The sequence below is a fragment of the Leopardus geoffroyi genome, chromosome B2, assembly GCF_018350155.1.
Source record: "Leopardus geoffroyi isolate Oge1 chromosome B2, O.geoffroyi_Oge1_pat1.0, whole genome shotgun sequence".
In the NCBI taxonomy this organism is placed as follows: Eukaryota; Metazoa; Chordata; class Mammalia; order Carnivora; family Felidae; genus Leopardus; species Leopardus geoffroyi.
In genome coordinates, this window is record NC_059332.1 from 57,615,450 (window position 1) to 57,631,453 (window position 16,004).

Genomic DNA, 16,004 nt, shown 5'->3' on the forward strand with positions numbered 1-16,004 from the left:
ATGTGGCCTACGTTGGCATGAAGCTTAAATTAACAAGTAAAGGTTTCTGAAGAGCACAGCAGGTGCTGGCTATCATTCTTTAGTGGGTACTGTAATGTTCCTTGCCAAGAGAAGGTACAATCCCTGTCCTCAAAGGGGCTTGTTTTGGTTGGAGTGATGACTAACAACATTACCTCACAATGTTTATTAAGGGCTGAGATAGAAGTCAGCACAGGCTGCTGTGGAAACATTAATCAAGACCAGTGGAGTTCAAAGGTTTTGGCCTCAGAACCTATATATATTCTTAAAAATTACTGAGGGACTTCTAAGAGCTTTTGTTTATGTGGGTTAGTTATTTACTATCGTAGGAATTAAACCTAAGAATAATAAAACACAAAATAACAAAATTCATTATGTTATCATAAATAACTTATTATGAATTTTTTCCCAACAAAATTTAATGAGAAGAGTGGCATCGCTTTAAATTTTTGCACATTTCTTCAATGTCTGGCTTAATAGGTGGCTGGATTCTCATATCTCCTTCTGCATTTAATCAGCTGCTACATGTTTTGGTTGAAGGAGATGAAGAAAATTTGTTAAAGAATTGACGCTCCTCTGAAAGGTCTAGGGAACCCTTCAGAGGATCCTCTTGCCATATTTTGGAAACTGTTGACTTCGACCAGGAATGATTCTTGTAGGCAACTTGAGTCCTGAAAAAGACCATCTATTTACAGAAAAGGCGAGAACAGAGGTGGGTAATGATGGGGCTGTTGTGTATAGCCAGCCGGGATTCTTGGGCAAGGGGCTCATGTACTGCCCTGTAGCCTACCATTCTTGAAAGCACACCCAATTAATGAAACGTATTGGGGCGGGGGGGGGGCAGATTTGACTATCAATATTGCACTATGAAGCCTTAGTGCCCATTACAATCGAGAAAAATCGATCTGTGCCTCACCCCGCGAGCGAGGTGATAGCTCAAGGCCCTCAGGCGTGCCGCGCCCTGACAAGACTGGGAGCGGCGCGGAAGCGCAGCCGAGTGCTACAGCCCGGGCCCCGCGGAGGCGCGGCACTGGAGAGCCCACATTGCGCAGGCGCAGCGTGCAGGCCGCGGCCCCCGGAACGGTAAACAGTGGGGTCACGTGACGCGGCCCGGCTCCTGCCCCCGCGCCGCCGCCGCACGCCGATGGCTGCGGGGTCTCGCGCCGCCGCACGGTCCCCACGAGGCGAGCGACCCTCGGGCCCTGGGCGGCGGCGGCTGCTACGAGGATAAAAAGGGCGGCGCGGAAGCCAGGCTAGTGTCGTCAGCAGCAGCCGCCCGGCCCTGTGAGTAAAAGAGGCTGTGGCAGCGACGCCGACGTCCTGCGCGTACCCCCTCTCCTCGGCACCCACCGGGCCCCCTCCTCCTCGGCGGCGGCGGCGGCGGCAGCGGCCACCATCTTCCTCTTGCTGCCAGTGGTAGCGCTCGTCTGGCGGAGCTGGGTGAGTTGCGGCTCTGGCCGCGGCCAGGGAGACGGGCAATTCTCCCCTCCCCCATCCCTTTCCACACGCACAGCGCCTCCGCGGGCCTCCCCGCCCCTCCCGCGGCGGACACTCCGCGCCTTTCTCCCGCGCAGCCGGGAAACCTCTCCGGCCTCTTGCGCAACGTCCCCGGCCTGCCCGGGCCGTGCCTCTGTCGCCCGGGACCGTTTGGATCGCGGGGTGGGAGGGAGCCGCGGCGGCGAGGTGGCCAGGCGGAGGGTCTGGACCGCGGCCTCTCCCCGGCTTCTGCTCCCGGGCCTTCCGCGGTGAGTGTGCCCCACTGCCGCCGTCGCGCGGGCGCGCAGGCCCGGAGGCACCGCGGGCGCTGCCAGGAAGGCCCGGCCCGCAGGCCCCCGGACCTGGCCCTTCGTACCTCTTCCCTCCAAGGGAGCGAGCTCGGCATCGAGCTTTGGGCCCTGCCGCGAGGCTGAACCCTGTCCCAGCTTTTGGAGAGGGGGGAGTTGGCGCTCTATCCATCCTCCTGCTACCGCGCGCTTTTGTGCTCGGGACCCAAACTGTCGACTCCTTTTGCTTAGTTTGAAAAAGGAAGCCTAGAATGTGGCTTTCGGAATAATATGAGTAATTTAATGAACCACTTGTCGATTCGTGCGTGTTAATGGTGCTAAATAACTGATCACCTGACACGGGGAGGGGGGCAGGGAGGAGGGAGAAAGGGAGAGAATGTTAGTACCGCGCATAGTCCTGTTTCCCCCTTCTTTCCCCCAGCAATGTGTTGCCGGGTCCGATGACCTTTTCCCATCTTTGGATTTTTAAATGCCATTTTCTAGAGACTATGATTCGAGGTAGTTTGAATGCATGATTATTGGTGCTATTCAGGAATCATTTGCAGATTATGATCATGGATAATCATTAATGTAAGTGGTAACAGCGCTTTGATATCTACCTTTACTAATCTTCATTACATGTAGAAATACTTAATTTAAAATGAGACATTGGTTATTGAGCCTTTCCCAAATACTACCTTATTTTAAGCCAAAAAAAAAAAAAAAAAGATACAGTAAACTATTTAGGGAGTACTTAGTACATTGTTCTACTTAGTTACGATTTGGGGGTCGATTTTTGTTTTCCTTTTTACAAAACTGGTTGAGATCTTGCAAAACTACACCTTCTTTACTCATTCATTTCCTACCATTTTTTGATTCTTGAATGAAGTGTTTGGGATTGTGAAAATGTTTTTAGATGTGTTTGTGGTAAAGAGACACGAGTCAAAAGAACCAAGAAGTCTTTGCAGGATTCTTCTGTTTTTGAATTTGTGTCCTCATTCCAGAGCTCAAGAGGTGTTGTATAAAGATTATTTCGAATAGCAGTTTTTGCTACCACTCGACCTTTTTATTACTATTATTTTCTGTCCAGTTCTTCTGTTTATTTGCCCTATATTACGATAATGAATTTTCCTCCATCATCATTATACCTATTACTATTTTAAAATACATACTCCATTTCCCCATGATAGTAACATAATTTCAGAGAAGACTTAGGAGCTATTATTGGTCTGATTGAGCCATACACAGTTCAATTAGTAACAGAAAGACTTCTCAACTGAACTGGGCTGCTTTTTAAGTATGCAGAATTACAACCATAGATTTTAAGCTTTATTTGATAGCTGTACTGTTAATTTGTCAAAAGGATAACAAGAGTTAGTTGATGGGACCAGTTTTCCCTTGTTCCTTGCATGCTTTATAGGTCCGTTTATTGAAGAGCATGAAAACATGATATACTGCTTTTGCATCCTTCGGGCAGGGCAGTGAACTTCCTTGTCTGTCACATTGAGTTAGTTATGCATTCTATGCTGTTGGGATGGACTTCACATAACTTTAGTTGATCCTTTGGTATACTCATCTGTTGCATGTTCAAATAAGTCAAATCTAAGAGAAGCAGTCTGTGTAAATGTAGGTGAAAGTTAGCATTAATTAAATGCAAATTTCAGGATAGAAAAGTGGAAAGGAAGTTGTCTCTATGTTCAAATCGTTTAAAACCATAGTATTAAAATTTAAATTGTATTCAGATTGGAATTAGTTAAGAAAGGTTGATAATCTTTGATTTATGTAATAGCTTATTAATAAAACTCTGTTGTTAAAAGTTGGAAGGCAACAAGGTGACAGTTGGATTACTGCAAAATTATCCTGAGTTTAGATTTTCACATAATATGTATTATACTTGGAAAAAACTGGTGAATGTAAATTATGCATACAATTCTTTTTTTTTTTTTTTTTTTTTTTTTTTTTTTAGTACTGAAACATAATGGTTATCTTCCTTGGTAATATGGCGTTGCCTTTTTAATACATTTTGCTTTCTTAAATGTGCACTTTTTTTGTTTTTGACACAGATATCTCATGAAATCCTTTTTACTTATTTTTTTTCTGGAGATAAGGTCTTTTCTCCTCTTTAATGAGATAATGAGCTTCATTGATCAGTATCTCAGGTTTGTGGATTACCCGTAACTACTTCATAGTGTCAGGAACTATTAGGGTTCTTGGAGTGCAGATTTCTATTTTCTTTCATCCACATTTCAGGAAATCTTTCTGACGAGGGCTGTTGGATTTCTTTCTTTTGTGGAGCAGTACATCTTGGGCTCTGTTTCTCTTATTTTTTCTTGGAGCACCTCCGAGAATCCTGGAGTATGTTTTCAGAAGGATAGACATTTTATTTTTTAACTACAAAAATGACTTGGCAAATTGTTAGACACTTACAGTATAGTTGCATGTTTGAGAAAGATACTCCCTTTTATTTGCTGCTCTTTGAATACTGGGAAAAGATATTGAGGGTATTGGTTTGATTCAAAATATGTGAGACCCAGGGGCTGTTTTTACTCTCAAGAAACATAGTCTAGGTTGAGAAACAAGATTCAAAGACTCAAGATGTTAAATCATTATATTAAAGTGAAAAGATGATATTTCAAGAATTACAAAAGGCATTGTGTGAGAAATTGCCAAATGTGTAGACTGGACACTTACTCCTGTGCATTGTGTGTTAATTTATATCATTAAAACAATTTTTTTTTAATGTTTATTTTTGAGAGAGGGAGTGCAAGCATGCATGGGGAAGGGGCAGAGAGAGGGAGACACAGAGTCTGAAGCAGGTTACAGGCTCTGAGCTGTCAGCACAGAGCCTAATGCGGGGCTCGAACTCAAGAACTACAAGATTATGACCTGAACTGAAGCTGAAAGTTTAACCAACTGAGCTACCCAGGTGCCTTTAGATCATTTTTTAATGGTCAGGGAATTTTCATTTTTATGATCAGTTGTACAGTGAAGACAAAGAATGAAGAGAAATAGTTTAATAAAAATTTCAAAATACTATCCAGAAGTTTTAATTAGTTTTAGCATGATCTAACTTTATTAGATGAAGTTTTGAATGGCATAGTAGATTGTACAGAAAGGCTAAACTTAATGTTTTTTTGGTTCATTCATAATTTGTGTGAGTTGGCCATGTGAAAACATTCTAAAATTGTAGACTGTGAAAATAAATTGCAGAGTTTGTAGTCGATAACTTCCAAAATGATGTTTATACACACTGAGGATAGCCATTGTGTTTTTTACGTGTAGGGAATGGCTAAGTGTGTATTTTCGAACTTATTTTGGAAGAAGGGTAGGTCACTTTCTTTTTAGTATTTTTAAGATTTTATTAATTATTAACATAAAAATTTGTGTTACACAAGTAGAGTGCATATAGTATAGTATAAATGTGCGGATCAGTAATCACGCTGCTTGGGTTTCACTTTGGGGCAAATTACATAATGGTCTGGGCCTCAATTTGCTTGTCTGTAAAATAGATAGAGTAATTGCAATTCCTCACAGGGTTGTTGGGAGGAACTAATGAGATAAGGCATACAATACACTTAGCATAGGGCCTGAAACTTAGTGCATGCTAAAAGTACATGTTAGCTTGTACTGTTAGGACCTACTCCATAGTTTTAATGATGAGCTACTTCCACTGGTTGTATGGTCAGTCCAAACTGCTAATATCAGTAGGATATGGTTGTAAACTTTGGAGTTAGTGCAGTTGGCTAGTGTAATTCTGCTTTTGCCAGATTCAGCTTGTACTTGATAGTTCTTTTTCTGGATTCTTAGGTTAGCTTTAGTCTTAGTATGGCAGACACCTTGGAATCTTACCTGTTCTTTTACCTGATTTAGAAAAGTTTCGAGCTTTGCTTTTTCTTAAAGATTCTAACCAATGCAACTGGAGTAGAATTTGAAGTGTGTTTAGAGCAGTTGATTAGGTTGCATTGCTCTATAGAATTGTACTTTCTAGAATTGTGTTGTACTACTTTGTTTAACCATTTAGTGATTTTCCTTTTCTCTATCCTGGAAAGATAACCTGTTACTCATCTTTAATGTTTTCATATTATGGTGGTTAAGAACTGACCTTTGTGTCAGAGCAGAATTGAATCCCAGCTGTGTCACTTATTTATTCTATAATACTGGGTGTAACTTTGCTAAGCTTTAGCCCCACTCTTATAACTTGAAATAATAATGGTACCTGCCTAATTGTATGGTTGTGAAGATTAAGTGACATCATGCATACATTAAGTTTACACTGTGCCTGGCACATAATAAATACTCAATGCATTTTGCTTTATAAATAGATAATATAGTGTAGTGGTAAGTGCATTGATTCTTGAAGGAAATTTTCTGGGTTCAAATTTCAGCTGCACCATTTACTATAGCAAGTAATTTAATCTCTTTGATCCCAATTCTTCCCTCCCTTCGTTTCTTTTTCCTTCTTTGTTTACTGAATTATAATATAGCATTGTTGTGAGGATTAAATTAATAAATGTAGGGCAGAGTTTCTTAACCTTAGCAGTTTTCTGGATGGATAATTCTTTGTTGTGGGGCTTTCCTTGTGTATGGTAGTATATTTACTGGATGCCAGTAGCCTGCCCTCCCTTTGTGATGACCAGAAATGTCTCTATATATGGCCAAATGTCCTCTGGAGGGAAATAATCACCTCTGATTGAGAATTACTGATGTAAAGCATGTAGACCATTGCCTGGTGTGAAATTAGAGCACATCGTTTTACGTTTTTAGTCACTATTAGTAGTGGTACTTTTAATTTTTCTACTACTAGTGCCTATTAGAAATTTGTTCATGGTAAGCAAGCCTGATGAATTGACAGCTTAATTTAGACTATAGGATAGGGGCTATAAGGCACCAAGCTTCCATTCCCAGGGCCTTTGCATTTAGGTCTTTGCCTGGATTGCTTTTCCTCATTTGTGCATGGATCACTCCCTCTTTTCAGGTTTTGGCTTACATGTTCATTTACCATTGTACATAGAAACACTCTTCCTCTCCCCATCACTATTACCCTGTTTAATTTTTTGTCATAGATTTTACAATCTCCTGAATATATTTATAACTCCCCCATGCCACCCCCATACACATATATGTGAATACAGACTGCATGAGACAGAGCTTCTTCATAGTATAAACCGTTAGGGTCTTTGGTAGCTTTAATGATTTATTGTTAGGTTTATATCTATTTTTTTTAAAGGAGATGACATGATAAAACATAGTTTTACTTTGAAGATGCTTCTGAAAAGTTGAGATAGTTTCAATGTATTCTTAATTTAAAGGGGATTTTGTAGAAATATAACTTTTTTTTCTTTTTTGCTGTTGGTGTTTTCTAAATCTTTTTTGCTTTCCATTCCATGAAACAGAATACATGCTGATTTTATCAGTGTAAACTAAATTTGTTTGCAGTATAATTTTTTGAGAGTTACAGATAAAGTATTTTAAAGCGGGACATATCTTCAAACTCATTTTATTCAGAATGTTGGTAGTAATACTTATTTTTTAATTGTATTCTGAGTCTTTCCAAATGGTCTGTTAGGACCAGACTCTGTCATTCATAATTAGCACATGCTGTTCTTCCCTTTGCCTGGAGTATCTTCTGGACCTTTAGGATCCAGCTCATACATCACTTGCTTAGATATTCTTGGCCTCATGAGTTTCACCTTCCTCTGTAATAACTGTCTGCAATCCTTATTATGACACTGTCCTGTTTTGTTGTGGTGTTTACATGTTGTTTATATGTCTATACTCTTATATTGTGAGTTCCTTGGATTTGAATGGTACTTGTTTCACTGGTACCTATAATAATACTTTATAAGTAGATGCTTAATAAATATGTGAATAAATGAGTAATTTTGAATTAAGTAGATTACCCAGTTCTCTGACTTAGCTGGAGATATTTTATGGTCTGGAAACATGAGACATTACTGTGATCTGAGAACTAATTCCTGGTTTCAATATATACCCAAATAATTAGTATCGATTTAATTGAATATGTACATATCATTATCCATTTAACATACACTGTAGATGGACTTGTTGTTTTATTTTTATTTATTTTTTTGAAGATTTTAAAGATCTTCTTTGTCTATCCACATTACTAGGTATCTCCTCTAATTTTATTTTTATTTTTATTATTTTTATTTTTATTATTTCTTCTAATGTTTATTTTTGAGAGATAGAGAGAGAGAGAGAGCACGAGTTGGGGAGGAGCAGAGAGAGAGTGAGACACAGAATCCGAAGCAGGCTCCAGGCCCTGAGCCATCAGCCCAGAGCCTGATGCGAGGCTTGAACTCAGGAACCGTGAGATCATGACCTGAGCTAAAGTCAGATGCTTAACCTACTGAGCCACCTAGGCGCACCTATTATTATTTTTAAATATACTTTTCAAAATTCTTTTTTTTTTTTTTAAGTTTACTTATTTATTTATTTATTTATTTATTTATTTAATTTGTACATGCAATGTGGGGATCAAATTCACGGCGCCTAGATCAAGGGTTGTGTGTTCTTCTGACTGAGCCAACCAGGTGCCTCCTCTAATTTTAGAGTAATTTTAGATTAGTGTTCATGTTTTTAAAAAGACTTATTTTTATAACAACTTCAGACTTATAGAAAAATTGCAGACATTGTATAGAGTTTCTGTATTCCTTCATCCAGTTTCCTGATTGTTACATCTGACATAATGCTAGTGCCTTTATTAGAACTAGAGATTAACATTGGTACATTGCTATTAACTAACTTGCAGACTTTATTCTGATTTTACTGGTTTTTCTTTTACTGTCCTTTTTCTTTTTCATGATCCAACCCAGTTTACCACATTGCATTTAGTAGATTAGTGTGTTCATGTTAATTGAGTTAATATTTCTGCAGTTGACTTAACGTTTGTTTTCCAATTTAGCATGGAAAATTTTATCATTTTATTTTTGATACTGAGAACTTGATATCTGAAACTGATCTTTTAAAACGAATTGCTTTATGCTTCCATTAAATATTACTTTCAAGGTAGTCTTGTGAGATGGCTGTATACTATCATTTTTGGAATTTTTCCTTGGAATTGCCCCCAGAACCACTTAGTACTGCTTATGAAAAGTCAGTCTTACTAATTTATAATAGATTTACAAGAAAACTGGTCTTGTGATGTCTCCTGTAGAAATTGTCTTCTTTGGGTCCCTAATTTTATAACCTATTCTGTGTTGGAAGAATCCTGGTCTTGTTGGCATAAAGATGTCTCAATGGTAACTGCTTAGTAAACATGTGTTGAATGAATTAAAAGTATTATTAAATAAATGCAATTTTGTTATGCTAGTCCTTTTCAATATTTGACTATGGAAGCCTTTTCCCTGATGTGCTTATTTAAATTCAGATAAAACACACTTTACAAGTCATACCAGTTTGGCCAAAAAGCTGTAGTGGAAAGTTTGGTTCACCCATCTTATTTACACGATGTTTTGCTTTTTATATTTTTTAAAATTTGTCTTTAAAGACTATTGTCTACCTTCGAGATAAAAAAAAATATGTCACAAGCTCTTAAAGTACTTTTTGTAAAGGAGTTCTGGGATGGTTCACTAATAGTGCTATTGAAAAGAACATACTGCTTATTTAGATCACTATTTACTAAATATTGTGAATGTTATTAAATAATGTGAATGAATATTTAGAATGGGTTGGTCTTCCATATAGCTTTGTGATTTTGAGCTATGTGATCATAATTTTGAATGTTCTTAATGTCTCCATCACTTGAAATCACATAACCAGTAGTAACAGAAAGATGGACTTCAGGTGAAGTTTGTAGAATTTATCACACTCGTGTTGCTATGGGAACGAGTGCATTTTTTTTTTTAGTAGATTCAGCATACTTTTTTTAGAAGGAAAGTTTACTATTTGCTTTTAGAGCTGGAATTAACCTTTTTTTCTTTTTGATTCATCTGAGAAAAAAAGATTACTAAGTGGGATGCAAGTTTGAAAAGGATGTAGTCTTGACCTGTGGCTTTGGATTCCAGCATATGTAGATAAACTAATTTGTCAGTAGTTTTAGCTACGTAATTTGTAAGCATTTAATAACATTTTTGTAAATTAAATACCAGAAATTTATTATACTAAAATTTTTTGGAACCTAAAAACATATTAGTGGGAGCATTGGTGATATAATTGAGCCTTTTTTAGGTACTGAGATCAGGTAGTATTAGAGAATTAAAAGTTTTCCTGAGTTTTCATCAGCATTATGAGCTGTAATTTTCTTTTAATGTTACAGTTAGAGAATGCATATAAAATAGCCAGCATGTCAATCAAATCATTAACATTTTAGTGTTTTATGAATATTAATTAATTAATTTTAAAAAATGTTTTAGTTTTGAGAGAGAGAGAGAAAGAGAGAGTGTGAGTGGGGGAGGGGTAGAGAGAAAGGGAGACACAGACCCCAAAGCAGGCTCCAGGCTCTGAGCTGTTAGCACAGAGCCCCATGTGGAGCTGGAACTCACGAGCCACAAGATCATAATCTGAGATCATAATCTGAGCCGAAGCTGGATGCTTAACTGACTGAGCCACCCAGGCACCCCTATTAATATTTTAATATACGTAAAATTCCAAAATTTGAGAAGAGATACTGAAATCCTTCATTTAGAAGGGGATTAACTTTTGTGAGAATGAGGAAATTTTCTTTCATTTTTTTTTTAGGATTTTAAATTGAGTTACAATAAACTTTCTACTTAAAATAAACAGATTGATGAATTCCAGTGGATGTATACATTCATGATTTAGGAAATTTTTATCATTCCCCAAAGTATCTTCCTGTCCCTTTGCAGTGTATCCTTCTGTTATCCAAGGACCCAGGTAACTACTGGTTTGTTAGAAAATTATTTTTAAAGAAGAGCCTTTAATGAGTCAAATCTAGTCAATTTCTAGTTTGGGAGCTTAGTGTGAAAGAGGAAGAGGTATGGCTATAGGCTGTGGAGCCTAGGAACCTAGGTTTGAATCTTGGCTGTTTTATGGTTTGGGGTGGGGAGATATTTACATTATTTATTTGTTTACTTTTATTATTTTTATTATAATATTATTTTATTATTATTTTTTTTAATGTTTATTTTAGAGAGAGAGAGAGTGAGTGGGGGAGGGCAGAGAGAGAGAGAGGCAGACACAGAATCCAAAGCAGGCTCCAGGTGCTGAGCTGGCAGCACAGAGCCCGATGTGGGGCTCGAACTCACGAGCTATGAGATCATGATCTGAGCTGAAGTCAGATGCTCAACCGACTGAGCCACCCAGGTGCCCCAATATTTACATCATTTAAATGAATTGTCTTGTAAAAAATTATTTGTTAAGTGTTCATTTATTTTAGAGAGAAAGAGAATGAGAACGAGTGGGGGGAGGGGCAGACCGAGAGGTTCCAAAGCGGGCTCCATGCTGATAAAAGTGAGCCCAATGCGGGACTCGAAAACTGTGAGATCATGACTTGAGCCGAAGTCAGAGTCTCAACTGATTGAGTCACCCAGGCGCCCCAGTTATTTAAACTTATTTTCTATGTAGAGTCTATTATTATCATTGGGCATAAATGGGCTAAATATGGGTGAAATGGTTGGCAGCATATGATACATACCCAGTAAATTGTCAAATATCTTTGAACTTCCTCTTCCTTCATTTTTATAGGGGAAAGAATCAAGGACAGTTTGAGGAAATTTTGGTAGATTTGGAGCCGATCTAAAAAATCTTGGAATTTTGGAACCCAAGATGTTCTGGGTTAGTTGAATTTCTAGCTAACTGAATATTATTAGATGTTTTTGCTGATGCCCTTCCTCTCCCACCTCCCAAAATACATTGGTTCAGTTTTTTCTGAAACCAGTCTTATTTTCATAATTCAACTTTTGATTAATTGAGGCTCTTCAGGGCATGAGATGACCTTTCTGAGCAGTGTGTAGTATATATAGTAGGAGACTAGCTTGACATTCGTATGTACCTCACATAACTCACCAAAATAAATTTAAATCTCTGATATATTGTTTTCTTGTCATTTATCCCGTTTTATCCTAAAAGGAGTCCCCCCCACTAAAATGTGTGTATGTGCACGTCTCTGCCTGTGTATGTGTGTATTTTTTTGAGTTTTGATTTGTTGGGTTTAATTAATAGTGTCTTTTCATTTCCCCCTCGACCCCTACAAACGACCTTTTTCTCTCTGTATTACCTTTCTTTAAATGATTTAAATGCTTTGTAAATGACACAAGGCTATTTTACCATCTTAATAGGTATGGGACAAATATGATTTGATTTTGGCTCTTTTATGTGGTCTTATTGTGAAAGCAGTGTTTTATTCTTAATTTATGAACAGATTATGGTTAAAAACACACGGTTTTTATGGTTTAAGCCATGTCATTCTTTCAATTGTATCAAATTAATGAATTATATACATAGTTTTTCCCTCAAATTAATAAACTGAGTAAACATTTAATAGGATTTCTGGTAAAATGATATTCTACATGTATGATGAAGAAACATTATTTAGTAAAGATTCGTTCTACATGTCCAAATGTTTATTCTAACAACAGTTAGGGTTTTTTTTAAAAACAATTCAGAAATACCGAAGTGTGTTCTTAGACTCAAAACTATTAAAATAATTTGGTTTTAGGTGATTATCAATTGATAGCTTTATTTCTTATGGTATTTTTTTTGTCTTTCTATAGGGCTGAAAGACACACAGAAGTCTTCATGGATATAGTTGATACATTTAATCATTTAATTCCTACTGAACACTTAGATGATGCCCTATTTCTAGGATCCAACCTGGAGAATGAAGTCTGTGAGGATTTTAGTACAAGTCAAAATGTCTTAGAGGACTCGCTGAAGAACATGCTCAGCGATAAGGATCCTATGCTAGGATCTGCAAGTAACCAGTTCTGTTTGCCTGTTTTGGATAGCAATGATCCCAATTTCCAGATGCCTTGTTCAACAGGTAATTCTTACTTTTTTTTTTTTTTTTTTTAGTCTGCAATTTAAAATAAAAAGAATTTTCAGCAGCATCTTTTTTATTCTTTTTCTTTTTTTTCTTTTTCTTTTTTTTTGTTTTTTTGTTTTTTGTTTTTTTGTTTTTTTGGTGAGGGTAGTGAATTTAGGATTCTTTACTTTCAATTTAGAGCTGCTGTTCTAGACATCAGAATTAGACTTTAAATTTTCTTCCAAGGAGTGTGGAATTATCTTTGAGGATATTATGGATATGGATAGGGTGACCATATAATTTATTATCCAAAGGGGGACACTTTTTGAGAATTATAGGGGTGCTGTTTATTACATTATGACAAAAAGTATAAGTTGGGACTCTCTCTAGTATATAGGGATTGCTTAGCAAATTGGAACATTATGTCACTATAGGCCTGCTGAAGTCAAGGGGAACTGCTGAATTGACCTTTCTCAGTACCCCTCCCAGACCTTCATATTTAATATATTGTATGCTTTCATTTCAGATATTTTGGTATTTTGTACATGTATCTTAAAACCAGAGAAAGAACTCTAGACCTGTGCTGTCCAGCATAGTAACCACTAGCCACATAAAACTGTTAAATCACTTTAGAGGAGTGCAGTCCTAACTGAGATGTGCTGTGAAGTGCACATTAGATTTGTTTGTTTAAGTAGGCTCCAGGCCCAGTGCAGAGCCCAATGTGGGACTTGAACTCAGGACCCTGAAGTTAAGATCTGAGCTGAGATCAAGAGTCAGATGCTTAACTGACTTCAGCCACCAAAGTACCTCCTGCACATTACATTTTAAAGACTTAATATGAAAAAATAATATCAAATATATTTTGTCAGAGGGTTTTTTTGTTTTGTTCTGTTTTTTTAATGTTTATTTTTGAAGAGAGAGAGGTGGGGGAGGGGCAGAGGGAGAGTGGGAATCTCTGTGCTGACAGCACAGAGCCCTATGCAAGGCTCAGTCTCACAAACTGTGAGATGATAATCTGAGCCGAAATCAAGAGTTGGATGCTTAACCAACTGAGCTACCCAGGTGCCCCATTGGAGTTTTTTAATGTTGATTACATTTATGATATTTTGTATACTTTGAGTAAAATAAAATATATGGTTAAAATTAATTTCATCTCTTTTTACCTTTTTTTAAAAGTGGCTACTTGAAAATTTAAAATTACATATGTGGCTTGCATTATATTTCTATTGGATAGCACTGATCTAGGTTCTGTAGTTGAAGTAACTGGAAGATTAAGGATAGCAACTTTCTGTAAGGCTAAACGAATTCTTAATATGAAATTATCTCAGATACATTAATATGTGGGAAAATATGTAGGTTTTCTTTTATAAAGCAAAGCAATTATTACAGCAGACTTTGGGGCAATTAGCTAGCTATTCTGTAAGCTAAAATTAACTAAAGGAAAATCAGCTTCACTGGAGAATTTAGGCTTCCCATCACTGTTCCATAGAGTAGTTCACAGGTTTATGTGGTGTTGATCTGCCTTTCAATGAATCTAGACTTCTGCACTGATTTTTCAGAATAATTTTTGTTTCGTTTTAATATTTTCTGCCTAATATTTTAATATAACAATATTTAAATTTATATTAGGCTGGCCTGCTATTCATCCATAAATTTTTCAGATTACTCTGCTTGAAGACCTCAACATTTTGCCTACTAGGAATCTTCATTTTAACAGCTCTTTAATACTGAGGTCTTTTGAATTGTTTGCTAATGGTATATCTCTGAATTACATACCTGGTGTTGTGTTATTGCATAGGTTTACATTGTTTTTGTTGTATTTTAAATGTTTTAAACCTTTTAAAATTTTGTTTTATGTATGCACTGTTCAAGTTTTTTACTTTGGTTCCTGTGTCAGTACAGTGTACCTAATTATCTTTATTGTCAAGTGCTTTTGACAGTTCTTGGTTGTATACAGAGTCGCACATCTCAGTCTAAATTCAGGAAAAACATTTATTGAATACTTATGTGCTTATTACTGGAAATATGGTTACTCTTTAGGATGTTAATTGGTTCTGAAATTAGCAAATGTATCATCTTGTTAGACTTCTTTATTTATAAAATTTCAGCCCTTTTATAATACCAGTATTCCTACTTGCTGTCCCCCTTTTTTAAAGAATTGATTTTTATTGATCTGAAAACTTTATATTGTGAAGTCTCTTCAGTTTGGTGAACATTTCTTTTCTTAATAGAAGACTGAGAACATCTCTACTGAAGTACTTAACAGTTTTTTGAGGTATAATTAATACTTGTTTGTGATTCTGTTATCTTATAAACTTTAACTTTTTTATTTAAGAACTTAAGTAGAATTATTTTCTAAATTTATTTTAAATTTGTGTGTTATAATTATTTACCTTGGCTCTGAAGTGGAACTGTTTTTATTAATATGTATGTAGTATATATGTTTTTAAGATAGTAAGGGAATTTGTGGAGGAAATTTTAAGTAATAAAGCTCTTCTGTCTAGGATCGTTTAGATTTCTTTATGCGGTCAGGTAGGGCATTTATCTTGATTGCTTCAAAGTTCCATTTGCCCTTTGGGATATTTGGTTGAGTAAAAGGCCTATATATTTTCTAATGATAGCAAGATGGACATCATTTAAATTTTTGAAAAGTTTGTTTTGACATAATTTTAGATTTCAGAGACAATTGGGAAGAAGAAATTATATTATAAACCATTTAGTGAAAACCTTATATGGATAATTTTTATAAGTTTCAGCTATTCACATACCACTTCAGCTTTTTGTTATAAAATAAAAAGGATATAGTTTTTATCCAGATGTTTTGTACATGGGTCTATATGCTTTTATTAATTGTCTTACTGGATCTTTAGCAGGGAAATGACCCTGTCACTATTCCTCACATCAATGACAGTTATAGATTGTGGTAATTTTGTAACTTTGGTTTTGAAAGTGCTAAAACTAGCAAATCAATAACTGCTATGTCTTGTTCTCTACTATGCTTAACCAAGTTGATTTGCTGTAGTTGTTAAAGACCAGTTTTTTGTTGACATAGTTGAATGGCTTGCATATATTTAATCTGTATCCGGAAGTCATAGAATAGCTTTAAAAATTACAAAAATAGGAAAGAAACGTTGAAGATTACTTTTAGGGCTCTGTTTGAGGCAAAAAAATTAGGATGCTGATCATTTCATGTTGGGAGATCACCAATAGATTTCTGGTCTGTTTTAGAATGCTTTGGACTCCAAAGTATTTATGTACATAATTGCAGTATTTGCATA

General features: G+C 36.7%; 1 protein-coding gene across 5 annotated transcripts in view; it reads left to right on the plus strand.

The window, feature by feature from the left end:
• The first annotated feature begins 1,140 nt into the window (after positions 1-1,140).
• Positions 1,141-16,004, plus strand: part of PHF3 (PHD finger protein 3) — an 82,242-nt gene continuing 67,378 nt past the window's right edge. The window contains exons 1-3 of one of the 5 annotated variants that reach the window (XM_045498664.1): positions 1,348-1,458; positions 11,448-11,537; positions 12,476-12,744. In XM_045498664.1, the coding sequence (XP_045354620.1) occupies positions 12,501-12,744 (244 nt within the window). In that variant the 5' untranslated portion in view covers positions 1,348-1,458; positions 11,448-11,537; positions 12,476-12,500. Of the gene's footprint in view, positions 1,459-1,528; positions 1,764-11,447; positions 11,538-12,475; positions 12,745-16,004 lie in introns of those variants that run through there. The other 4 variants (XM_045498662.1, XM_045498663.1, XM_045498666.1 and 1 more) reach the window with 4 other exon arrangements.